General features: G+C 42.5%; 1 protein-coding gene across 1 annotated transcript in view; it reads left to right on the forward strand.

Annotated features, from left to right (window-relative positions):
* The first annotated feature begins 226 nt into the window (after positions 1–226).
* BMP6 (bone morphogenetic protein 6) overlaps positions 227–27,548 on the forward strand; it is a 102,106-nt gene continuing 74,784 nt past the window's right edge. Inside the window, exon 1 of the mRNA XM_067290836.1 lies at positions 227–704. Within this exon, the coding sequence (XP_067146937.1) occupies positions 278–704 (427 nt within the window). The 5' untranslated portion in view covers positions 227–277. The remainder of the gene's footprint in view (positions 705–27,548) is intronic.

Consider the following 27,548-nt stretch of genomic DNA (forward strand, 5'->3'; position numbering starts at 1 on the left):
GAGCGGGGCCAGGGCCGGGGCCGGGGCCGGGGCCGGGGCCGGGGTCGGGGCGGCCCCGCCGCACCTGAGCGCCCGGGGGCCGGCGGGCGTGCAGCGCGCTGGGGGTGCCCGGCGCCGCCCGGGCGGCCATGCGGGGCGGCGGGGGGCAGCTCTGAGCCCCTCCGGCCCCGCCGGCCCATGAAGTAGCCCGCGCGGGGGCAGGGCTGGAGGGGAGCGGACCGCCCCCGGGGACAGGGGGGACGCGGGGACCCTGCCTGCCGCCGCCCGGCCCGGCGCCATGCCGCGGCGGCTGGCCTGGCTGTGCTGCTGCTGGGCGCTGCTGAGCGGCGCCTGCCGTCCCGCGGAGCCTGCGCTGCCCGCGGAGAGCGGCAGCCGCGGGCCCGCCGCCGCCTCGGGCTTCCTGTACCGGCGGCTGAAGTCGCACGAGAAGCGGGAGATGCAGCGGGAGATCCTCTCGGTGCTGGGGCTGCCGCACCGCCCGCGGCCGCTGCCGCGGGAGCCGCCGGCCCCGCCGCCGGGGCGGCTCACGGCGGCGCCGCGCTTCATGCTGGACCTCTACCACGCCCTGGCCGAGGGCGCGGAGGGCGCCGCGGGCGCGGAGCGGCGCGGCCGCCCGCCGCCCGCCGCGCCGCCGCCGCTGCCCAGCGCCCAGGACAGCGCCTTCCTCAACGACGCCGACATGGTCATGAGCTTCGTCAACCTGGGTGAGTGGGGGCTGCGCGGGCGCGCAGCGGCGCCCGCCTTGCGCGCCCCCGCTTTGCGCGCCCCGCGCGCCGGCCGGGACGGGGGTGCTGCACGGGCGCGGCGCCGTGCGGTACCCGCGTAGGCTCCGCCGGGCTGCGCGCGGCTCGGCCGGGGAGGCAGCTCTGCGCGGCGGCGGAGCAGGTTTCCCTCCGTCCGCGCAGGTGCCAACAAGGGAGAAATTCCCCCAGGAAGAAAGAAAAAACAAACACAAAAAACCCAAAGCGGCCAAAACGGAGGGTGTATTTTCACGGTCGTGTTGCCCCGTATTACTGTGGCGGTGGTCGGAGCCCTTCATTCAGCGTTAAAACTGCTGCGCTCCGGTTTCTGCGCGGCGCACGGGAGAGCCGCCCGGCTGCCGCACGTGGCTGCGCGCTGCCTCCGCGCCGTGGCGCGGTCCAGCGCTGCGCAGCTGCGGTTGGAGCTGGAGCGAAGACTGTCCCGTGTTACTCCGTGGCGTCCCTTTTTTTTTAATATTTATTTTTTGAGGGGGTCTGAGCTAGTCCGGTGATGCCTGTCTGACTCCGTGTCAGAGACTCCTGTGGCTGAGCCCGGGAACATGATAAAAATCTGTATCGTGAGAGAATCCCGAAATAAGTTCTGTTAGATGTCAACTTGCTCTTCAAACAAATCATGTTGTCAGCTAACCGTTACTAATGGGAAGGGCTCCGAGGTGGGAATTTCAGTGGGAAAACCATTATGCTTTTTACTTCAAGGAGCCCTGAGTACTAGACTGCAATTATAAGGAAACAGTGTAATTAGATTCAGCCTAATGTGAAGAATGAAAATATTTCAGTTGGCAAATTGCAGTTCCTTTTTTAGTGAATGCTGGTGAAGTTCAAGTGTCTCAGCAAGACAGCTCCAAACTGTATCTTTTCCCAAATGGTTCTAGAGCTGCACATCAGAACTATGGTATCTGTGCTTGGAGATATAGCCTGTATTGTTAAAAAATATGAATTTTGCATTTCATGTGTTTCCTAATATAGAGCAATGATATGTCACTGCAGCCGGAAATTTGTCGGAGCTACTACCAGTACTAGTAGATGTATTCAATAACTTTGTACCAAGGTATAGGTATTTAGAACAAGTTTTGCTTTAGTACCCGGTGCTGTGTGATTTTCATATCTGACCAAAATCCTGCAATAGCTCAGAAGTGCCCCCCGCCCCTTGCACTGTGAATGTGTATTGAAGGGTTTGTCTACATTGAAATCAGGATGACTCCAATTCCTGCAGACACAGCTGAGCCCCTCGGGGTGCAGAGTATTTGCAGCAGTCCAGAGCTGCCTGGGTATATGCTCTGTATTGCCATCAAAATCTCAACCTTCTTGTTTAAAATCAGCTCGGGTGTATTTATGTGGGGCTGGCATCTCTGTGCTCTGATGCTTTAGACTGATATATCCTGAATTTGCCCGGCAATGAAGCCAGCAGTGTTTGGTTAGATCAGACCCTGAGAGATGTGGAAATATTGTATGGATTTTGTATCAAAAGCGCAGGTACTTGTTCTCCCTTTTGTTGTGCTATTCCCCTTCAGCCTCCCCAAACCCATTTTTTTGGACGAGCACAAAACTCCTGCCAGTGTCTGTCTCTTTTCTTTGCCTTGGGACCTTCAGGATGTGTACCTGGAGCACGTGAATTTAAGACGTGCTGTGTCGGCGGTAGCTTTCTGTAAGCATTCTCCATAGCAAGTTTTATTTAAAGGGTGCTGGGACAGGTGCTTGCAAGGTGCTGGGCAGTTCCCAGAGGAGCTGATTTCAGGGAGAAATTTGTGCATGTGGTGTTTTTAGAATGTGTTTGGCAGCCTGCTTTTTAAAGCACCTGGAAAGCAGTATTAGACAGTAGACCTGAAAGTATTTTTTTCCTTTTGAAAATAAAAACATTCAAAAAATTCAAATCAGTTCTAATAGTTTGGATCTAGACACTTATGTAACAACAAGGAAAATCATTCATGTAATGTAGTAAATAGCATAGTTGAAATGCTAGTTATGAGTTTCAGGAAGTATGAATCAACTTCAGAAATTTCTCATCAACTTCCAAGTTCCAAGTCATAAGCCATAATGTCATTTAACATGATTGTTTGTTACTAAACTGTTCACAGATCAACAGACTGAGACCAAACAACTGTTCCATTGCTTTCCGTAGCTTGTCTGACATGTGAGGGATTTTTCTGGGTCCTTCACATGTGTATTAGTATTTACTTTTCCACTAAACGGTAATTCATGCCAGAAAACTAGAGGAAACCTAAGGCTGTACTGCAGTATCTGAACTCAAGGCTTGATGGGTGAAAGCCAGCCTGGACTGTGCTTTAGCAAAGTGGCTTGTCATGATATCGGCTAGAGAACACACACACACACAAATTGCGGGATCACAGCAGAAAGGGAAGGCTTCCTGTTTTCAAGGACACTCACTGTTCCAATGAAGCATATGCCAAGCAACTGTTAAAACTCACAGTTGAAGTGTCCTTATGAGCAGACACTGCCAGAATTATTTTATTTGGCAATGTCTGCATGTGATCAGACCTCCTATAAATAACTTCTGTTCGGTTAGAATCGGCTTCTGAAGAGCTTTCTTTGTCCATGTGCAACCTTGGCTTTTCTTTACTGAGGTGGCAGCTATCAAAAAAATTTGAGTGATCCGTATTTTTTTCTTAAAATCAGAGGTGTACAGTGTTATTTAAGTACACCTAGTGCAGATAGCGTTGAAGATGTGTGTGGCTGTATGCATGTGGAGTAAGTATATAGATATTCTCGAATGGCTGTGTGCATGTGTTAAAAAGCTGCGAATGATAGCTGCGCACCCTTTTCTCCCTAATGAGTGGACACTGTGGGCTACCTTCCGTTTCCTCTATTACTTCTGCTGCAAGAGAGAACCAGGGAAATATTTGAGCTGACGCTTTTCTTTGTGCTTCAAAACTATCATCTAGATCAGCTTTATGGAGAAATCCTGATTTGTTCTAAATGTTTACGGATGCTGATGTTCCTTTAAAAGTGCATTTGATTTTTCCAGCCCTATAGCCTGGAAAAAGTCAGCAGCTTGTAGCTGCTGATGATTTTAAACATACAGTGCTCCAGCCCTCCCTGACCAACATACATATCCCTTCAGTCTGGGGATACAGTGGATGTGTTTTCTGCCTGGAGAAGGCTATGTTTCTGTATATGCACGGTGCTGAAGTCCTTCGTGTCAAGATCTTGCAGGCTGAGGGACTTTGGTGAGGTGAGGTCTCTAATTACGCAGGCAGTTTAGATACATTGTCCCTGTCTCAAAGATGACTTCCTAGGAGACAGTTTCTTTAAAGAAATAAAAATAAAAATGAGGGGGCATGGAGGAGTGGATATTCTCCAAACACAGGCAGTTGCCATCTTACAGAAAGGACAAGAAACATCAGTCTTCAAAGAGCAGAGTCTGGGATTTGTCTTGCCTACCTAGTGGTGTCTGCACTGCAGTATAGTCTAGCAAAGTGTAGGCAATTCCCTGAGTGGTTAATTTCAGGAGAATGTTGAGCATTCAGGATTTTTAGGAGATGTTTAGCACTTTGCTTTATAGAACACCTGGAAAGCAGTACTAGGGAGTAGAAATAAAAGTGTTTGTTCCTATTGCAAGTAAAAACATGCCTAAAATTCAAACCGGGTAATTGGATAACAAATTTCACTTGTTAAGTTAGACATCAAAAGAGAATTTGATAGCACAAACATACTATCCTAGGTAAACCCATTTTGTATTATGGACAGGTGATCATAAAAGTGTCTGTTTTAGGCATTTACATTAAGATGAGATGATTTGCAACCTAAAAGTGTTTGCTTCTTTCCATTTGCCACATAGGAAGCCTAGGTAACTAGCTCAGATATCAGCATCTGTATTTTAGATCTCTCTATTTGAGATTTCTCGGACCAGCTAGGGTGTCTGAATTGTGTGCCAAGGGAATGGCCATATGGAAAGGACTGTGGTGCTGGCATTATGGGCTAGTGTATATCCTCATGGAAACATTGAATTCTTCTTCAGGAACATCCTTGATATAAGTGTGGCATTTGTTAGCATTTTCTGTTTGACATCTGCTGTACCTCCCTTGTGGCATCAAATAGGGTTATCTCCTCTTTATCCTCTTAGAGTGACCTGGGGTTGATATGGAAATCCCTCTTTCAGGAGTGATGCTGGACTGACAACTAGACTCAAGCAAGCGTCCGTATATTTTGCTGCCAAGGCTGTTTTAGTGAGAGATGTATAAGTGCCAGCAACAAATCCCTTCTCTCTAAGTCCAGGGAAATGAGGAAAGGGGAGTTACTGCTCAAACCAAACTGCGAACTAGTCCTGGGGGCAGTGACAGATCTAAAGCTTCCGTGATTTCCGGTGAATCATCCTTGCCGATGTGAAATGAAGACACTCTCCCGTCCCTGTTTCACTAGCTGATGTCTTTAGAGCAATGTAATGCATGCTGTATGTAGTGTGGTTACAGGAAAAAGGTAGGCAGACTCTTGAAGTCTTTGCTGCTTAACCGTGGCCAGAATTATTCTTTGTATAATGAAAGATGCTGTGGAACAGTCCTGTGTCAAAACTGGGAAGAAGCTGATCTGGTCCCTTATCCATGCCTTCCTATCCAGACATCTGCACTGACCAGAAAACATGTGCTTCCCCTAAGAATAAAGCAAGCAATCCAGCGACAATCTTTGGGGATTTCTGCTATGACCCAAATCTAGGGCTATTAATGGATAACAGTGCAGGAAAAGTCTAAACTAAAGAGAAAGTCCAGGGTCAGGGATCATAAAAATGTGCTTTTGAGGTGCAGTGCCTGATTATCCACATTATTGTACCTTCTTGTGGCAGATAAACAGTCTTGATTCACTGTATCTCTATACTTTTGAATTAAAGGGTTACCCCCCTTTCTGTCAAAAGACCCATGGGTCTCTAGGGAGGATGTAAGGGAAAAGAATGAGGGAAGATCCAGAGGTCTGCCAAGCAGCCCTGAAGATCAAGCACAACTCTGAAAATCATCTGCCTGACTCGAGTTGTGACTGTGTGTAAAGCCCCTCCTATCTTAGAATCCCCAAACCCAGCAATCCTGATCCTCCTACAAGACCCCAAATATCTGCCAGAGCAAGAGTGCTCCCTTTCATTGAAAGTGAGCCACTCCGAAGTCAATATAGGGCTAACTGAACAAATGTTCTCTCCCCGCTGGCCTAAAAAGCATCAGCTTATGGATGTAGGCTCTTCATCTTTCTGGCAGCAGTCATCTACCAGATTTTCTTCTAGGAATGATTTTGCATGAATCTGTGTCAAGCACCTATGTCCAAACAACATGCCTTCACTCTGCATGGCTTTTCATAGGAAGAAAGCAATGCTACAGCACCCCCAGGTTCTTTTCTAAAGCAGAAGATTTTTTTTTAATCTAAAGCATTTGATCAGCCTACCTGTCTTTTTCTGGTATCATGCTTGGTTTCAGGAGATATGAAATTAGGCAACCAAGATGTGTCAGGGAAGATTGCCTGATTATATTGACAGGACCATACCATTCATACTGTCATCCCATCTGTTTATACTCCTGGCCACATGTTGTAAAGGTCAAGACATCTGCTCACAGAGAATAACTGGAGTGTGCGATGCTGCGTATCTGACTGTGCTGCCAGCTGGCTGCGTAAAGCCTCGCTCTCTCGGCATGCTAGCAGCATCCTCCACGTGTGTCCAGATCAGGCCAGTATTAGAAATCATGAAGCTGATGACGGGAATGACTTTACTTCTGCCAGACCTTGTATACTGTGCTACAGTGCCAGGATCAGTCCCAAATGTCCGAGAGCAGTCTTACATTTGCTGTTCAACTGATGCAGCTCACGGTCCTGGTTTATGTCATTTTCTTGAAGTAGTCATCGCTTTTTAGTCACCTGCTAATGGGCAGCTAACTGATGACATGATTAAAGAAAAGGCAAACAGTTAACCGTGGCCCTTGGATGGCTCTCTGCCTGACATTATTTTTAGAAGTCCTCAGCTCCTTTGGACTATGAATTTGAGGGAAACCATGACTACAGTTATCTTTCTGCCTTTGCACAGGAGCCCTGGAGTACATGTGGCTCCATGAGAAGCTGCTATTTGAAGTCATTTCCCTGTGTACACATGCAGCCTGACATTGCACAGGAGATGTATGCATGCGCCTATAGCAGAGTACACAAGGACTGCAGCATCTCCATAGACAACCGGTACTGTAGTGTAGATCATCATTCTTCCAGCTACTCTCCAGTGAAATTAATACATAGAAATACTTGGAAGCGGAATGTGAAATGGTTTGTCAAGTCTTAACTTTCAGTGACATTCCTCAGCTTGTATTTGTGAGCTGAAAAAGCGAATGAATTGATTCTTAAGCTCTATATCATAAATTACACAGGGTCTCCTGTGTGGAAGTGCTGTTAGTGATTATTGTTAATTTTTATACTGCACTGTCAAAATTAGTGGAGGGCAAAATTGTAAAAGCTGTATATGTAGGTGTAAGTGTCATCTGGACAATGCTATTGGAGCCAGACCATGTGGTATTAGGAGGCCCATTCTCTATCCTGTGAAAACTCTTCAGAGCTTGAAAATTTATACTGTCTTAAATTTGGATGAAATGTTCAAATTTTACTTACAGCATGTGGTGATGGTAGGTCCTTGCTGAATCTAACCCAGCACATCACAGTGGTGGCGTTCCCTCTCGTTTTAAATATAAACCTTTAAGTGGTGTTTGTGATTTTGGAGGAAGGAAGGTGGTGTTTAGACTTTCCATGCCATGGAGGCATGATTATTTTTAAGTAATCTTGCATCATTGCTAAATTGTACAAAGTTAGAGGAAGGTACAAGTTACTTACGGCATAAACAATTCCATTGTGTGTTTCTGCTGTTTCTCAACAGTTGCACAGGAACTCTCCTTTTAGGTACAATTACTACTAATAATTTAGCACTTCTGTTTTACCGTTTATATAGTGATGTGCAACAGAGAACAAATAACATCACCTGAATGGAAAACATTGTTCTCGGATGAGAGATTTGCATTCATTTTAGCAGGCATCACATCAGAGCTTGGGAGACCACGATTAAGATCCAGAAAGTCTTCCTTCGTGTGCCTGCTTCGTAGGATGGTGTCTGGTCATACCTAAGTGAACCTAAGTGCAATGCGTGGAGAAGGAATGGGTATTTCAGCCTGGGGATCACCAGGCCTGTAAAGCTGAGGGTGAGGGGAGATAGCTGAAAACTGCTCAGCAGGTTCTTCCTTTAAACCTTTTTTTTAATCACGGCCAGAAGAGGAGGAGGAGTGGTGCCTCCTTCCTCCTCCTCCATGGCTTGCATCCTTCCTCCTTGTTCCTCCTTCCTCCTCCTCCTCGGCTTGCTGCAGGTGTGGGCATCCCTGCATGCTGAGGAGGCACTCCGCTCCTGCGGGAACGCTGCGGCCATGTGCTTTGTGCCCAGTCAGTGCCCCACAGGCACCTGGGCAGTCCTGCTGGGCAGGGGGACGTGGGGCATGAGGGTCCCCAGTTTCCCATGATGGTGACTTTGGGGGGAGCCCATGGCCATAGCTGCCACCAGGGTGTTATAGGCAAAACCAGCTTAATTAAAGAAACTAGGTGCCTATGGGATTACTGGGGTGTCTAACAAATCATACTGGACTTTGGTGTCTAAGCCGTATTTCAGACTGGGGGTCTATGTTTCCTTAACTTCCTATTAGTTAGGCTCCCAGGCTGAGAGACAGCTATGTAGGGCTGGGTGTTTTTTTTTTTTGTTTGGGGTTTTCTTTTCCTTTTTTTAGTGATGGCATGTGATGTTTTTGTTTTGTTTTTAAGGGCACAAAGATTTTGACAGAACTGCCTGCAGCTCTTTTTTATGTTACAGTGTTCATCATAGCACAATGACAGAATTGAATCAGTGGTAGCAACAGTGGGAGTTTTTGGCAAAAAGTATAATGTAGACAGAGCCGAAGTGTTCTGCTAACTAAAACAGTAGCTGTATTTTAAGAGAGCTAGACATGACTGTTTTGATCCAATGTGGTGTTAATCACAAGAATACATAACTGCTTTCCTATGAACTTTCCCCTTAAAAATATCCAGTGATATCACCTGATGTTTTGCACAAATACTCAGTATAACCAGAATTTAGAACAGCTGGCTCCATATAAACTTGGAATATTCATAGGTCAAATATTAGTGTATAAATAAAAACATTTTGAAAATGAAAACAGAAGCACAGTATTTGAAATATACTCAGTGTGCAGATGTACTTCATGGCTTGAATAGCTTTACAAATTGATCGAGACAGTATTAACACTTGTTCTGCAAAGTCAAATTTCCTGATTGTAAATGAGAAAGTGTTTTTCAAACAGTATTCCAAAGATGTGTTATTCCATGTATTTTAGTGGTCTTTTGCAGTAAGAAAGAAGTATGAATCAGCTATTTGAAGCCCCCTTGTAAATAAGATATATTTAATCAAACCAGAATCTTGCTACTGGCAAGGAGAGTCACAATTTCTTTTACCAAGTACAAGTTCTAAAATATGCTATGTTTAAACCACGTCTATAAAAATGTTCATCGTGTAGTGTACTACTTTATGCAAGTGCAGATGCAGTATTCTTATCTTGTCATTTACTGCATTACATTCAGGTGGCATATATGGTCAAGGTATTAGACACCGTGTTTGTATAAGGGCTAAAGGGTGACATAATGTCTATTAAAGCGTAGTCACTTAGCTCCACACCAGGCAACAAGGAGTATTTAAAAAATGAAAACAGATTAAAGCTTGTGGGCTGTGATATTCACGACCACGAGGAAAGAGGAGTTGGAGAGAAGGGTCTATAGTTTGTCTGAAACAGAGGTGCATTATTGCATCGTTGTGTCTCCTGATTTTTACTCCCTGGAGTTTCCAGACCATTTGAGAGATGAATCAGGGAGAATAAAACTGTGAGCAGTCAATCCAAGTCTTCTTGAATAGGAATAAAATCATCCAAATAATTTGGAAAAAGTGTTGAACCGTAACAAGCGTGTACAAGACACAAAATACTTGTCTGCCTCTGTCTTTGTGAACTGTGTTATAGAAGTTGTTTAGACATGAACACTTACTGTAGCTTAACTTCCGTATTTTTCAAACCTCATTAAAAGTATCTATAATAAGAACCCGTATCAGGGTGAAGCTGATGAAGCAGTGGGTACTTTAATTCCACCTGAACTTGGTTGAGGTCACTAGAATTTTGTGTCACAGATAGAGGGGCAAGTTACATTTGAATGGTTCCAAATAAACACAGATTTAAAAAGTATTCTTTAACTGACAGGTGCTTCACAGGGGAAAAGAAAGGAAGGAAAAGGAATTCTCTCTGTCAGTTTACTGTGGACTTTCCATTAATGTTTCTTCTCTTCTTATGTCCACACTGGTGGTTCAGTCCAGCTCAGGCTTGACAAACAGACTCTTTGTGCAGTAAGAGAGAGGGATGCAGCATGCAACAGTGATTGATGCCTTAGGAGCCTTTAATCTGTTTTTTCATCATGCCAAGTCCAACTTCTCAACAAGTTTGCATGCAAGCAGTGGAAGCTTTTCCACAAGCATTGTCCTGACCTTTCTTGCCTTACTAGGGTCAGAGGCGACTCTCTTTGGATCCCAGAAACAGGACATCTGCTCCTGCCACTGGGTACTGCGGGATGATGCAAGGTGTCCTAGCCTGAAGAGGAGTAGCATGCAGGCACTCTAATGCACCCAGGCCTTAGTGGCCTATGGAGAAATAGGGATGAAAATTCTGTGCCAAGCATGTCTCTAGCCAGTATCAAGGAATGCTGAGCTCTGAGATGCAAAGCCAGGCTTTTAAAATACCAATAACGGCCCTGGAAAAGCAGAAAATTTTGAATCCCAGTTATATATGTAAGTGAGAGAAGATGTGTGCTTATTTTTAAGTATCAAGTTTATAATAAACTGGCAGGATTGATTTGGTAGTGATTCTGGTCATTAAATAACCTTTTCCCTTTACAGTTAACATGAAGGTTGTGTGCAATTTTAATGCAAAATAGTAGGAGCATGATTCTAAAATTTAAGTCTGGTATGTAATTGATATTTGAATATCTATGCAAAGATTTGATCTACAAATACAGAAGGCAGGTGCTTGACTTAAACGATGAAGATCGAAAAATAAACCCTTCATTTCAGAAAAGCAGCAGTCTCTTTTGCCCAACAAACTGTCATCTGAGACTGTATTTTGAGCTTGCAGACCCTTTTACTTAATTATTGTAACATCAAAAGTCTTCAACATGAAAGGGACCAAGCAGTGGCTATACAGGATAATGACTTGTTTATAAAAATAATTTAAACAGCATATGAAAAGGATAAACATGCATGTCCTGCCAAAATTCACTCTATGTTCTGCAAGCTTTAGTGACTGTGAATCTCTTGGCTTGCCCTTTCAATTTATTTTTTTCACAAGAAAATAAAGCGAGGGAAGGGAAGGGAAGGGAAGAAAAAAAAGGGAGAAATAAAAAACGTTCTCATATTTAAGGAGGTTCCAACTTATACTATGGGAGATAACTGGAAAGAAAATATATGTTTGTTTAACACAATACAAGAGATATTTTCACTTCGAGATCTGTCTGTGTTTTGTCTCTTGCATGTGATAGTTTTTACACTTTAATGATTGTAACAGCCGTCCTGTCCAAAAATGTTCCATTCTGCAGGATATGGAATGCTCATTACTTATTAGACAATATAAAGATACTACTCTGTCTTTTATCCAGGGCCTCAAAACACTTCATAAATGTCGAGGTCTCCCAGCGTGCTCTGACTAACGTAAATCGCTATTATACTCATTTTCCAAATGGCTAAAATGAGGCTCAGAGTGCATGACTGGACCAGGGCTATGATGAGATCCTTGAAATTCTTGCTTCCAGTCCTATGATCTAACTGCTAAACCACACTCCACATTACTGTGTTGGCAGGTATCCAACTGACTTGTCGAGTCAGTGGAACAGTACAATCTTATTCAGTAAAATCAGTCTATCTTTGGGTTGCAATGTTAGTCAGTTGGAGGCTGAGAGTTCTCACTTGACTTACATTTTAGTTCCTTCCCACTTACGAGTCTTTCTCATCAGTATCGCAAAACCTGTATGTTCTGTTTCCACTCTCTGTTAGGGATACGAATCCTCAGGCATGCTTAAAAACATTAGTTTAATATCAGTAATCCCTCTGATCTTTGTGGGTACTATCCAAATACAAATATTTGCCAGAAGTCCATTTATATGTAATGTCTACTGTTTGCACAAAGTGATGGATTTTGCAAAAAAAAGCGACTATTCCTTTTAACTCTCTGAAATAATAACAATATAGGAAGACTTCAGTGCAGTGGGTAGTAGTATGAGTGTGTATGTGTATTTATGGGGGGGGGGTGCTCGGAGAACTGCGAGGGACCAGCCCTGTATTATCTACAGTACAGCGGCTACCTGTCATAACCAGGCCCTGTCAGAAGCCACCTTAGTAGCATAAAATAACAGGGGAAGCTGTGTACTTGGGGGAAACCAGAGAGTAGTGAATAGAATATTTTCCCTCAGTGTCACTTGCATTCTGATTTACAGAGTGAAGCAAATTTTTGATCAAATGTAGCAAGCGGTGGGGAGTACAGTATTTCTGAAGTGAAGGGAGAGCTGCAGTCGTTCGTGTCGGAGGTGATAGGCCAGCGGTGGACTTTCAACCTTTGTGAGCCACGGTTGGAAAATGTGCTGTTTAGCCACAAAACCAGGAGTACGTCAGTGCCCTGAAAGCAGCAACAGAGCGAGCCGGTGTTGGGGCCAGCTGTACCCTACACATCCCATAGGAGTACGTGGCACAGGGGCAGAGTCTATAAGTGTGTGGGCGTAGGGCGAGACTTGGCCTCCTAGATTCCCATGCTGGAAGGGAGGCAGTCAGTGACACCTGTCCTGAGCTCTTTCTGCTTTTGCTGCTTTTCTCAGTGGATAACAATGTCTGGGGAGCTAAAATTAAGTTCAAATATGGTTCTATTTTTAATATAAATCGAGTCAACTATAGCTTACCCCATTCTGAAAATAGTTCTGTTTTTATGCATGCATTAAGGCGCAACTCTCATATATGGGCATAAGTTGGCATGCAAGAAAAACTGAATGGGACACATGGAAGAGGTCACAGGTTAGCATATTTTTAACTGGAAACTGTTAGAGACACTAGTAAAGGTGTGATTGACTTATGGTAATATAAAAGCAGTGAAAGTGGTATGCTTAGGTAAAGCAATGTCCATGCTGAAGTGAGACAAAAGGTAGCTGTTCTTCTAAGTTAAGTTAACTGATAGTTTTGTTAAGAAACTCTGAATAAAAATATAGTGTAATGGCTGAAGTCAGTATAATGACTGCTTTATGTTTCAGGAGCTATTGGAATTGGGTCTGTCCGATACTTTTGCTATCAGTGATCTCAGTAAAAACAATTTTATGGGGTCCCAAAACATTCTGTTGCTTCTGGCAGTAGTCGAGCTGGCAGCTGTGATTCACTAAGACTTGAAGAGATAGTCCATTAATTCATGGCACTTTCCAGAATAAACATGGCAAACCTCCTCTGAAATTACACATGGTAAATCCTCGTTGTCACTCAAAATTGTGCATTTGTCTTCAGAAAGGGGTAGTGAAAGAAGCTGCCCATCTCTTAATGAGTGGGAAAATAAATAGAAGATGGATTGTGCATTGTGTTACGCTTGACATAGCAAAGCTTTGGGTAGATAACAACAGACCTTTCCTAATGTGTTATCCATGTTAAAGGAGAATGTAATCTAAATAGTGCCCACTAGGCAGATTATCGGTTGATGTAAACTGTCATAACCCTCCGGTGCAGATCCACACTGGGAGCTACAGCCTTTGCTACCCTTGCTGTGGACCTGCTCTCTTACCCCAGGCGCTTTAACTCTTTCGGAAAGATAGATTTCAGAACCTCTCCATGTTGGGTCTTTGAGGACCAGAATCTCTCCTTCTCTTTGCTGTAAGATTTCTGAAGGTTGTTGCAAGTTTGAATTGCTTGGAGTGCACAGATGTTTTGTGAAGCTTGTTATTTTCTGTGTTGGAGGTTATGAGTCAGATTACTGTTACCAAAATGTTTATGTGAAATCATTTCTGAGTCATATATTTGCATCATATACAACCTGTCTGACAATCAAAACATTCAGTACTCAGCTAATGATTATGCTAAGTTTTCCAACACTCTGCTCCAACATAACATAATTACGCAGCAAAGTGCAATGTATTACTTTGACAGGGTTCTTCATGTGTCTTGTGGTGTCAGAACATCATAATTGCTATTATTTGAAATTATCAGATAAATGTGTACTTTAGTGCGTGCAACGAAGTTAAAAATAGTGAGAGGCAGTCCCTCAGAAACAAAATGCTCTGCAACTATTCCTGGAAACTTGCTTTTTCAGTCCCCAAGTAAATATAAATTTCAAAAAGTTTCACAGTGATTTTAACCTTTTTCCATCCAGAGAGGTGTCTGATTAAGGTTTATTACTGAATTAATGGACAGTTGTGAATATTTGTGTGGAGAAATTGTTTGAATACCAGGATTCGGCAGCTGCCTAGAAGGCTGTTTGGTAGTTTCTGTATAATACAGTTTATAAGCTGGAACTGGAGTATTTTTAACAACGTGGAAGACCTAAACAGTCTGTAAACTACAACTTAATGCATGCTATGTTTATCTGTTATATAACTTCTAGCATAAAAAGGGGTCACTTACAAAAATATCCTGAATAAATAAGGCAAACATTTAAAATTGTATTTACATATGGGGTGTGAGAACTAGGAGCAGGACTGTTCGTTGCCTCACCCCAGTAAAACCAGGAACTCCTCTTTCATTGTTCTTCTAAAACAGGATGGGGGAAACACAAAGCAAAACCCCTCAACTTTGTGTTAAGAGAACAGCCAAGGAGACTAAAAATACATAGCGGCGTAGGGCTGTTCTTGTATTTGTTTTTAAATAACTTTCGCTGAAAAAGCATGTGGATATTGAAATGGAAAATGATTTTAGCGCTGACTTGTCTGAAGCTTGGTTTACATTCTCCTGGAATTGGCTTTTGGGAACTCAGTTACAAGTGTGAAGGGCACTGGCAGGTCCTTTTAAGTATAAAATATCTTCGGATTTCATCACTTTTACTAAACTGGTACAGTGCAAAGTGCAGGATGGATTATGATGACATTCTTTATGTTTGTAGTGAAAAAAAGTATGGACAATACAGTAATGGATTTCCCTGCCTGTAAGTGTCTGGACCATGCTTAGTAATTAGTGAGCCCGCATTTGGAGAGATAAAAGGCTTCCCCATGCAGTGTTAGTGAGCACCATCCTTGCTTACCCACTCTCCTTGGCCAGCGTCAATGGCAAATATATGATTGGACTATGAGGACCAATATATTGTAAAATGTAGTGGAAAATGCCAAAAAAAAATTCTGTTGGATGAAGTCCATTTGTCCTGTGCTAATTTCTAACCCTGTAAACAAACACAGCTGCTGAGTCTAGATTCAGTACTCAGAATGGTTAAAAACAGTGATGTGTTGCTAGCGAGATCACAGCAGAAAAAATATATAGCATATGAGGCTGCATTTAGGATCAAGACTATCCTCAACTCTGATTAATTGTTTCTGTTTGTATGTTTTCATCTATTTATGATGCTATAGGGTAACTTGAATGTAAAGATGGCTTTTTTAAATTGTCAGACCATTCAGCTTAGATTGTCAAGAGTATTAAGTATTGTTGAGCCAGTCATAATGAGCTTTTGTTAAAGGGTCTGAATTGGTGACCAAAGGCTTAAAATATGTATATCATATTTCTCTTTCTCATACCAGTATATCATCAGTTTGGTCATCTGAGCTTTGTTACTGTTTGTTTTTTTATATATATATGTGTGTGTGTATATATATATATATATATGTAGGTAGGTAGGTAGGTAGGTAGGTAGGTATATGTATTTAAAGATCTGTGCAGGGAGATTTATCTGTCATTTCACCTTTACTAAAATGTTTTTAGAAGTCCTGAATTTCTTAACAACAGGCCTGAAGCTTCAAACATAAGAAACCTTGAGGCCAAGCCTGCTAGGTCATTGGCAAATGCTGCAGCACTTACACTGTAATTTGTCTTGTGGCCTAGTTATGTGTTTTGACATTCCTGAGCTGACTAATTGCTCTGGGGAAAAAAAAGAAGTAAAGAATGATCTTGGTTACTGTAGTGGAAAAGTTTCCAACCCCCTGTCTGTCACATCAATTATTTAATCACCATTGTACATTCATCCCAAGACCTAGCACAGTAGGGCTCCTATCGCTTGCCACAATACAATTAAATAATGCATTTGATGTCATATTATGCATCACCTATCCTAACCAAGGATTAAAGAGGTTTCTTTTCCTCCATTAACTTTGAGAAAAGAGAAGGCTAAAGGAACTAGATAGTTCAGGTGGAAAGTAATGGAGAGAAGATATGACAGAATATAAATCACTGAGTACAGTTCAGGCTGGAACCTGAGGAGAAGTTATTTGGGAACTCTCCAGTGCAACCCACACGCGTATGTACGTTCCCTATTGAGGAAGGCTGGGTTATCATGGTCCAAATGTTCTCTGTGAAGGATTCACTTTTGTCAAAGTTGTGATGGTACACCTGCAGGGTTTTTTTTTTTTTTTTGTCAGGAGTCTTGCCTGGTCTTTGGCCAGCTTGCCCATGGGTGGATGGGAAGTCTTGCCTTCTCCACAGCTTGCTTTGGGCTCTGTGGTTTGCCAGGAGGCTCCTGGGACCTGCTGACTCTCCGTCGTTCCTCCCACCTGGGTGGGCTGGCCAAGCTGCCCCAAAGCCCTGAGTGGGGCAGGTTGTCTCCTGCTGCAAGCCTGGGCCTGCGTGGCGTGGAGAGAGGAGGATGCCTTGTTGGAAGGACTCCCTATAGCGAGGTGGGGCACTAGGGCTTTCTGTGCTCTTGGGTCCAGGGGATGCCACCACATGGGCTCATGCAGAGATGGGGATTTTCAGTGGAAAACTCCTAAATCTGGGGTTTCAATCCAAGCTTGGAAAAAAGCGCATGTGGTAAAATTAAAATCTTCTATGAGATAGACTTGTTTTTGTAAACAGCTCTGGTTTGAAAGTCATGGACATTTTGTAGCCATCTGGGTCTTTGCTTCAAAGTGCACTAGTTGGTCCCTTCCACACTCTGCCCCGGCATGTGGTGGCGCCACCCTATTTAGAAACTCCTTTGCCTTTAAAAATAATTGGGTGCCAGAATTTCTGTATACCCCACTGTGCTGTTGTGACTTTTGTCGTGTTTGCAGAACAGGACCGAGGCACACAAGTGGCCCCGATTCTGGAAACTCTCTTTGCTGTCATTCCTACTAAACTATATACTGGCATGGACAATTTAGTTCTCCAACTGTCAGTCTGGCACTTTCCATAAACACTAAATTGACTCGGAGTGGCGAGGTCCAGTGCTATAAAACATACTGTTCGGGTCTTATTGCCAAGAAAAAAAATTTACCTCTAAATAGCAGACTTACAGCATAGGGACTCATTTCTGTGCTTATGCTTTTTACATTTCCATTTTTGCACCAGCTTGGCAAGAAGTTAACTTAAATGTCAAAACTATTTTTATGTAAATACATTCATTATTGAATCTCTTACTCATAAAGCAAATAGTACTTTAAACCCACACAAAACAGCTGAAGCTATATATATTTTCTCACTACTGAATTTGGCTTTTAATAACTTGGAGTTGACTGTCCAAAATAAAGTTAGGAATCAAGGGCACTTTATTTTCCAGCTAGTAACATATGTGTTCTTGGCTTTGGACTATACCAATTTAAGATGGAAGAAAACGTGGTTTTGTGCTACAGGTACTCTTAGCAATTAAAAAAAGAGATATATAGAGAGAGACCATGATTAAATCAATACATTATAGCAAGGTTTTCTAGAATTCTGAAAAGCTACAGAAAAATAAGAATGAACGGTAAGATACTGTGAAGGCTTTGATATCAAGCAGTACTTTTTTTAATGTGTTTCTCCCGCTGAAAATACAGCTTAGTGCCAGATTCTGAGGCCGTAGTTATCTAGAATAACCGCCGTAGCCTGCAAGTAGTCCTGTAGATTGCATTGATGCTGTTTGAAGAGCAAGGACAGCAAAATCTGCACTTGGCAAGTACAAACAAAAACAAAATAGGGTTTAGGGGTTACGTGCCAAGCCCAGGTCATAATGACCTAAAAGGGGATGCTCGCTGTCATTCTTGTAATTCCTGGCCATTTCGCACTTTTTCTTGTCCCACTGCCCTCCTGTCTGTGGGAAGTTAGCTAAGGTCAGTATCGATTCCCAAAAATAAGGAGAGGGGTTCTCCAGGATTTCATGCAAACAAGAACTTGTTCCTAAATCCAAAAAAACACTTGCCAGGAGTCTGCCACAGTCTCCTGGTGGTATCCATCTTATTGCTATCCACAGTGCCTGCAACATGAAAGCGGTCAGAGCAGAGCTTGCTATTGACTTTTGCTTTGGCCTGTGCTGAAGGCAGGGCTCCCCTGAGTATATTTGCTGCTAGGGCATTCAGGCTGCCTGGGATCCAAAGAAACAAGGCGGGAGAAGAGGGGGGAATCCTCAGCAGAATTGCATACGATCTGTCAACTCTGATTTCAATTAAGTATTTAAATCAATTATCCAGCCATCTCAGGCAAATGAATTTTGGTCTGAATTGTTTGGAAACTACCCTCTTTGGATTGTAAAATATTTGTCTGTCACTATCTGAGGCATAAAATATGCACATGTGTATTTCTGCTCTTTCTTGTTTGGATAAACCCTAGCTGTATTCAAGGAGAAAAAAATTAGAGTGCTTTTTGAAGCAGGTGGGCTGTGAAAGCAGCCTTGGTTATGTGAGGCTGAGGTGACTGTGAAGCACAACTGGGGAAAGCCACTGCAAGAGGAAGGAAAAAACTTATAATAATGTCAGATACAATCACCAGCAAAATTTGAAATACCCCACCAGTGTCAAAGCAGATATTGCAGTCAACCAGGGGTGGTCATGTCTGGCCAGTGACTTGGGCTGGCTGCATGTGTCCGACCTCCGGGCCACAGAGAAGGAGAGGAGAAATACTGAGGGCAGGAGGAATAAAGTGAACCGAAGAGGAAGGTGAACGTGCAGGTGTTGTTGGTCTCTCCCACACAGAATGACTCCATAAGTTAGCTTTGGAGCAGGAGGAGCAGGCATGCAATTTTTGAGGAGGATGTTGTAAGAGACTTTAGTTTTCTAAAGGTAATGTTTTCAGCTGGATGAAACCATAGCTCTTGTTGGTGCTGTTTTTGAATATTTTACGTCTTCTTTCATGTTTCCTTGTTTGCATGATCCAGACCTCTGTAAGCACTAGTTATGGTGCTTTGTTGCTGTGGAAGTCTAGACTCATGGAAGAGGCAAGAGTTACAGTTTTTATTAGACCAACCAATAGAACTGAGAAAACAGGCCAGCTCTCAGCTGTAAAAGTCTTTCTGTCAGTGAAATCCTCTGAACCCTCTCCTCTGACAGGAGCAAGTTCGAGTGCGTCCCCAGGAAACCCGTAACGGGGAGAATGCCCCAGCAGTGTGGGAACGGAGCCTGGGGTGGTGTCCCTTGGGCACCTGGAGTTGTCCGGGAGGGAAGGCTGAGAGAGCTGTCCAAGAGGAAATGATGTTCATATGCTTTTCTGGTGATGTCCCGTTCTAGGAAAACCCATCATCATGTTCTTTATTCTTGCTCATTAAAGGCGGTGTGTGTTAACAGACTGTTGAGAGTAGGCTGATCTGGGCTGTCTTTAATCGCGAGCCCTAAGGAAAAACTGAAATAACAGATGAATAAAATGGTTGTGGTTTAGCTTGCACCATAAATACTGTTTTCCCTTTTAAATACGTTTTTTGAAGGTGAGGGGAAACCAATTACAATCAGGTTTAAAGCAAGCAGACTTTCCTGTATTTGACTGAGATGCGTGATTCATCTTGACTGGCTTTTTCTTCATTTTAAGTCATTCTGCTTGTGCAGCATTCATTCCATGAGCTTATTTTGTTAACTTTGCCACCTGAACAAATTAAATGCATGTCATCGTGTCGTGTTCCTTTAATTATGTACCTGCTGGTCACAGTTGGGGCATCTACGTTTTCACCTGTTTCTCTGCATAGCCAGAGGAGAATTCATCCTGCAGATTTTTTTCCAACCTTTGAAAACATTTTTTTTGGTATTGTGCAGATTATGTAAATACACTGAATACCTTTCCATTGCTTTGGTATTTCTGTGTGTGCAAAAGGCTTGGAGCACAGAGGTGGTAAGCTAAATTATAAAAAATGGCGTTTTTATTAGAAGCAGCGGTGCACACAAAAAGCTCTAATCTGGGCAAGAAAAGTAAAAGGCAGCTGGGACTAGCAAGGACCCTCTGAGCCACAGAGTCCATTCTTCCACCATTGCAGACACCTAAGTTGTAGGCAATTTGTCCAGAAAGCTCCACAGAAATTCTGCCCAGTTTTCTCCCACGTGTCACAGGTCGCAGAATACTTGCCAATTACCCTGGAAAAAAATGAAGAGAAGTAAGAAACTAAAACCTACAGCTGTAAGCTGCCAGAGGAGAGGTGCCTGGGAGCAGGAGAGATCAGTGAGGTCCTTACAGCAGTGAAACATTTGGTAGGTGACATTCCCAATGTGGGACATGGACTGTGTTCAGTATCACAAAGGGAGGTGAAAAAAACTGAACACTCCCTGTTAGTTTGATTTGAGGAAATTTTCTTTGCTGGTCTTAGACCTCGCAATTCCTATCTTTGGGTGCAAGAGCAGGACACAGTCCTGCTCAGTCCTGCTCAGTCACTGGGTCCCAGCAGGCTTTTGTGCCACGAGGAGCGCTGAGGCTCTTGCTCTAGTTGTGCTCAATCTGATGCTTCACAGGAGGATGGAAAAAGAGCCTCAGGCCGTCAGTGCCAGTCATGAAATATGGTATTAATACAGTACAACTATGGGATAAAGGAAGACAACAAAAATGATGAGCACATGTCATTTCATTCCTCTTTGGCAATACTAACAAATTCGACACCTCTGGGCTGATTTCACAAGTTTTAGGTTCTAATTCCGGGAGCTACAGGAGTAGTGGTTAAGTAGAACAAAACATATCCCAACTCCTCTCTCTGTTTTTCATGTGGATTTGTGTGTGCATGCGCTCACCCTGTCTCCCCCTCATGCACATGGTCAGCTTTCTCTTAGGAGAATCTGACATTTGCAGATAGAAGATGTTGGAAGTAGTTTCTGAGAGATGTAAAACACAAGTACTGTATACTAACCTTGTTGGAGGGACCTGCTTTTGTTGAAATTCAGCTTTTTGGTCTGACTTGTGACATCTATACTGGTATAATAATACATGAATTAATATTTGGAGAAGCACTGGCTGAAAGTCACTGTTCAGTAAATGTCCCAGATAGGAGTTTAAGTTTAGATAATGCTTGAAATGGTATCCTTACAAGCATCACTGAGAATGAACTCAAAGGAGCTCTGACTCCATGGAAATTGATTTCAAATGATATGCAGCCAATAGGTATCTTGTATCAGGGTAACTGGTTTAATTAGTATATTCTTCTAGAAAATGATACGGTTAAGTGATAATAATAGAAGAACTAGAGTTTAAATGAAGCAGCATTAACAAATTACTTGTCTGTTGGAAATGCAATCAATGAGTAGTAAGTGATCTTAAATAGATACAAAATTTAAGTGACTGTACTCTTTTAATAAAGATGCAGCTAAATAAATATTTCAGAGAAGCCAGCGAAGTCAAATTGCAATAAATTTTATTATTATATAGTGCACTTTTAAGGCCCCAAGGCAGGAATATATCTATATTCAGGAAAGCACTTAAACACATGCTTTCCTGAATAGGGACAGTCTAAGGCTTGTACTTAAGTGCTTTCCTGAACTTGGGCCAAAGTCTTCTAAGAGTTTATTTTAAAGACACTCTTTCCTTAATTAAAACACTCAGTTGAATTTAACAATTAGGTGTCAGCTTGCTTACTGTCACACAGCAACTTTCTGTAACAGCAGGAGGTAGTACTACACAATAACTGAGGTCAGGAAGTGAAAAATACTTCGTCAGTTGACACTAGAAGAGGAAACTTAATTTTATGGGCCTCCCAATAGTTCCCTCTGGTGAATGCCGGCGGTCTAAAATAAATTGAAAAACTGCCAAGAAACAGCCCAAAACTGTGGGAGCCCAATCATGCTTTTAACAGCTGCTGCTGACAATTTAGTATCCAGGTCTGGCTTTAAGTGGTGTGATGATATTAACACTAACAATGATAAAAATTAAGGTTTTCTCTGGAATGCGTGGCTAAAAAGTCCTTATTCCCTGAGGAAGTGTCATTCAGGCACCTCCTGGAATGGCAGGCAAACATAGAAGAATAAAATTTTGAGCAGCTTGGAGACAAAAGAGCAACTTTTATGGGAGGATTTCGCTAGAGAGCCCACCCAAGGTTGTGCACTTGGGCATCCGTATCCAAAAGCCATGTTGGTGAAGTGAAGTTTGTTGGAAGTGGTGTTGGACTCTTGCCTGGTAACAGTTTCAGTTGACCTAGAGCAGAGGAAATTCACTGTTGGGTTTTCATGGTGAGACAGACTTAAAATGAGGTTTATAGACTTTGAAGACCTATTGTATTTTTTTTCCTTCCTCGTAGATTTACTGGGTCTATCCTTTGCCTTGTAAACTAAGTAAATAAGTATCTTCTCTCTGTCTTGCTGCACAGAGGTGACTCCATTGTTACTGTGGTTGTCTTGTGTTCCTTATTTTCATTTTCTTTGCTCCATAATTTGAGATCTGTGGTTGTGGGATAGCCTGCAGCAGTCTAAGCCATTGTTTTTGTGTGGGTGTCTTTCTCTAAGTTTTCAGCATAGGGTTTTCCTAAGGTTAGAATAATGTTACTTTTTACATCAACGTTTGAATTCTAAAGTTGAATGATGCACTAATAGATATTAACTATGGCCAGCGTTTTCACTACAACATGCCATCTATTTTCTCCTTTTTACCCCCCAAACTGTTACATGTTCAAACCTGCTTCTGAAAGATTTTCCTATGCAAAGCTTCATATAATGTTGTTTGCTCTCTGTTCTTGCCTGCCAGTTGATTATCTCTGGTACCTGTTACATCTTGCCCTTTAGGTTATAAGCTCCTGACTGAGTGGGGGGAAGAGACATTCCCTTCTAGTGTAAATTTTATAGTGTACCAGCACAATGGGGTCCCAAGTGATATGAAGCTTTTAAATGTTATTTCTGTCATGAATTTGGAAGGACCTGAGGCTGTTCTTTGCATTGTCCAAGGCCCAGTAAATATAACTTAATGCCTATCCTGTAACTGCATAACAAATTGGCCACTGGAATATCAACGCTGTCAAACCGTTGTCGTAGAATATTCTGGGATAGGGCTGCCTGGGCAAGGAGGAGAGGAACGAAGGAGAAAATAATTTTTGTGAAAAAAGAGAGGAAGGCTGTAAGGTTTGGTGAGTGAAGGCTGCAGATTGGATCCCTGATAGGTTGAATTTTCCATTTTATGGAAAGTGTGCCAAAATACTACAATAAAATACATAATGTGTTTCCTCTGCCTTCCCATTGTAAAACTTGAGAGTCATGGCATATTAACCAAAACCAGATACATCCATCAAGTTTCCATACTCTGAAGCAGTATAGGGTGGGGTGAAGCTGGTATTAATAGGTCTATTCATCACAATAAATTTTCCTAGTAGATGTGGGTGGTTCAGATTCTGTGAAAAAATGGCTCAGAAGTGATCAGTCTCCACCCAGAAAAGCAAGAATTTGTAGCAGGGAGTGTCCCGCATGCCGGTAATAAAAAATGATGGCTAACTAAGGAGTGTTTATTCAAGGGTTTTATTTTAAATTCAGGTGAGCTGTGATTTTAGTTAGCAACAAGATTCATTTTGGTTTCACAGCTGTTTTGTGATGTAAGTTGCTAATCACTGGTCTGTGCTCCATAGGTAAATCTGCATTTGATTAAGAGCCTGCTTTAAGCTGTCATCTTCACACTTCTGTCCCAGTGCACCATAAAAAGCCCTATAAAATATGGAGGTTCTCTAGGGATTTAGCATTTGCTGTTCTCACCAACATGAAACCAGCATTTTTGTGAATTTGTGTCATTATGTAAATTGTACATTCTCTTCACAATTTTATCTATTTTTTTGTGGCTTTAATTGCTATTTCTTTTGTAGCAGTGCTTAGAGTTAGTAAAGAGAACTCCACTGAGCTGGGCATCGTACCAATACGTAACAGAGAAGACAGTTCTGCCCTTGACAACTAAGAGGACATGACAGGATGATCAGAGTAACAACAGGGGTGGAGGACAAAGTAACAAAATGGATTAATGGATAAATATGTGGCTACTCACAGTCACATTAAACTGATTCTTTGATATATAGTGTGTTATATGTCAGTTATGTTGGAACATATATTTTGCAGTATTTCATATCAGATTTGGAGATTTAAGTGTTTTTTTCTTTTTAAGGGAAAGTAAGAATCAGACAAAATTTAAGGGATATTAAGAAATGTTAAGGGATGTTTAGAACTCTTTGCTCAATGAAGAGCGGAGAGATCAATTCTGTTGTGGAATGATGTACTTCTATTTATGGTTGGTCTCAACAGACTATACCAGATCACCCCACTGTATGGAGAGCATAGATGTATAGAGACTCAGATTGCTCAACTGAATGGAAGGAAAGAGAGGACAAATCTCAATGCAAAGCCTGAACACAGACAGAAGGGAACCTTTTCCCTTAAAATTAGATTTTTAGGGATGTCAAGAGTTCCTGTGACATTTGTGGCAATGAGGAGCCCCTGGAGCACAAGCCTATCTGCCATTACCTTCCTGTGTTGCTTGCTGTGGGCATCTTCAGAGGTAGCAAGGTTGGCTCTGCATTTGGTAGTAGAGTCTGCAGGGGAATTTATGGGCACTATGCAGATGAGGAGTGCGTTCTTCCTGTGTCTGTTAGATGGACTTTGTGGCTTTCCACCCCTGAATAGTTGTTCTGACGTCAACAATTTGAAATCACTGAGACTGGGAGAGGTGAAAGACACCTAAAAGTTGTTCAAGGAGATCAAAAAGGAAAATGGACTCCCATATCTTACAGTAAAGTTGATGTTAGTCAGCTCTGAGTTTCTTTGCTGTGGGTTATATACAGCAACTGAAGAGCATCCATACCCCAGTGGAAGGACATTATCTGTTAGCTGGGACATGGCTCGTAATTTGGTAAAGTAATTTCGAGATGGTCACATTTTTGTGGACGAGCGTAGGAGGCTAAACAACAAGTCGCGCCCTTACTGTCTCATGTTTTACCGCTTAAGCCTCCCATTTGCTGATTCTGTAATTTGCTGATTTCCTTAGGTTCCTTAGGTTTCTTGCCTAGGTCTGGAGCTTCCTATTCTTCACTCCGAGGAAAACAGCCACCTCTACCGCAATCCAATCAACAGCGTTCAAGATGTGCCTTGTTAGGCTTGCTTTGCACGTCCTGTGGTTTGCACTGACTAATTGCTGGCCCTCGCGGGTTAGAGAAGGTGGGTGCCAGAGCAAATGTGTGGACAGTTATAGGCTGCTCTGAAGTATGTGCCTCTGACGTGGCAGCTGAGGAATTCAGACAGTAAATCAGGCCTGCGGTCCTCAGTGGTGAAAGGAATCTGCAGTAAGGCAGGTTGGGGTGGAGAGCGGCCAGAGGCTTGGGGCAGGCACCCATATGGTCAAGTAGGGATAGGGAAGAGGTGCCCGTGGAGGGGGAAAGCTGAGTTGGTAAAACAGACACACAGGTGAGTAGGAGACAAAAGAGTGTTTTCTGAATCAATACCTTGGTGGGCGAGTAACTGAGTGCGAGCATGAGGGAAGTGATAGAGCAACTCTCTAAGCAGGTTAAATTTCAACGCTGTGCACAAGGGTGCTGCTGCACTTCCAGCACTCGGCTACGCGCCATTGCCTCTGTCTGGTGGAAAAAAGGCTTTTACGCTTTGGGTTGCTACTGTGGGTAGTCTTTCATCATGTTCTTGGCCAGTTCTGGTGGGCTCTCCTTGCACCGTGAGTCCCATGCTCACTGCTCTGCTGTGCCATGAGTTCCATGCTCACCTGGCCTCCTCCCTTTCCAAGCACCAGAAGTGCCTGACGAGGAGGGGAACTGCCTCCCCAACAGGAGCACAAAATTATTTCAAACCTTTCTGTGGCATGCACGATGGATGGGGAAGGTTCTGCACATTCTTTCCTCTGCTCCCTCTGTACTCCTGCAAGTACTGGGAATCACTAGCTTGCATTTATTTTGGGTTTGTGTTTGCACTCAACAGAAGAAGCAAAAATGAGGAGCCTGATTTAGCCGCTCTCTTACCCTCTGGAGGAGCTTCTGTCTCTCTCCCTTAGCCTATTGAGGCAAATCTCTCTGTTATGTTAGCCTTGGTAGCTTCCCTCCCCTCTGTCTAACAGGAGTGTTTTATCTGTTTGCTCTGTTTGTTCTGAGTTATGGCTGAAGAGAGCATACAGGACATCAGCTACACATAGTGCTTGTGATGATTTTTTATCTGCTTCTTTTCTGAAATAATCACATTTTGAATTCAGATTTTTCAGACAGTTCTATAGTATTTCTGTAGTTTTCTGCCTGTAGAATGGCTCACGTTTCCTATCACAAGGAATGCAGATTGAAACATTATTTACAAAAGAAATCCTAGTGCAGTAGCTACCAACTACTGATTTGACTTGAAAATAACCCTCATAGGTGAGAAGTATCTTTCTGGTTAGTTCTGGTAAATACTGATTTTGGTTTCACAGAAATATAACTTGTTATGAATCACATGCTAGATTTCAGCATTATTGTTGGTCAAATCTGAAAAAGATTTTTTTTTAAATTAACATTCTAGTGTTTTTTTTTAACAAGAGCTAAAGTGTTATGGTTTGGGCTTTTTAAGGTCATTATTCATTTTTCTACTGAAAGGGAAATGAAAAGAAAAAGGGAAGAGGACAATGAAAAACAAGAGTGTTTTCTGCATTAAAAGAGCTTTTTTCCTCACTCCTATTGGAATATGTAGTGGATATTTGTAAAAGTTTCTCCTGTTTTCTGACAGCCCCCCAAGCAATTTTTTTCAGAGAAAATATTTTAAACGTGAAAAATCTCATTTTCCATTTATTCAGTTTTGGAAGTTATTCTGTCTATGAGCACAATTTAGCAATTGGGTCTACCTCTTGAATCCATTTTTATCAGTGGATCTCTGTGTAACAGTTGTCCTCTTCTTTTTCACAAGCGTAGGAATGTCGTGAGAGAACCATTTAAAACATACAGAATGGGCATAGATTAAAATATGTAGCCCAGTAGAATTATGCAGAAAATATGCATCTCATGCACTGTGAGAAACACCAGGGGAAAAATATCGTCTTTTGAAGGTTACTTTGTTGAATACAAAGAAAATGAGGAGGTAACTATAGTTTGGGGTAAATTTCTTGCATCATGTTAAAAATGATTGAAAAATCAGTTCTTTTCGTACAGTCATGCATAGATATTTCTTTCACAGTGTTGTTCTTGCCATTTCATAACTTCATTTCTTGCACAGTACTTCTAAAATTCCTTTGCCATCTTTCTCAGATTTTACCTCAGTACATGTGTTTTTGCCATTAATTTCATTCTTAAGCATTCATTGTTTTACTAAGTTTTAGTTAGGTTACAGTCTGTCTGCAGGCTGTGTGCATTTTATTATCAGTCCATGTTTGTGTTCAGTTTGTATTATATGCGTAATTTTTTTTCCCCTCAGAATCCGTTTAAACTTGTGTCAACATAATTATATTATGGAATTCTTTGCCAAAGGATGTTATGGAGG

This window comes from Apteryx mantelli, chromosome 2, assembly GCF_036417845.1.
Source record: "Apteryx mantelli isolate bAptMan1 chromosome 2, bAptMan1.hap1, whole genome shotgun sequence".
Classification (NCBI taxonomy): Eukaryota; Metazoa; Chordata; class Aves; order Apterygiformes; family Apterygidae; genus Apteryx; species Apteryx mantelli.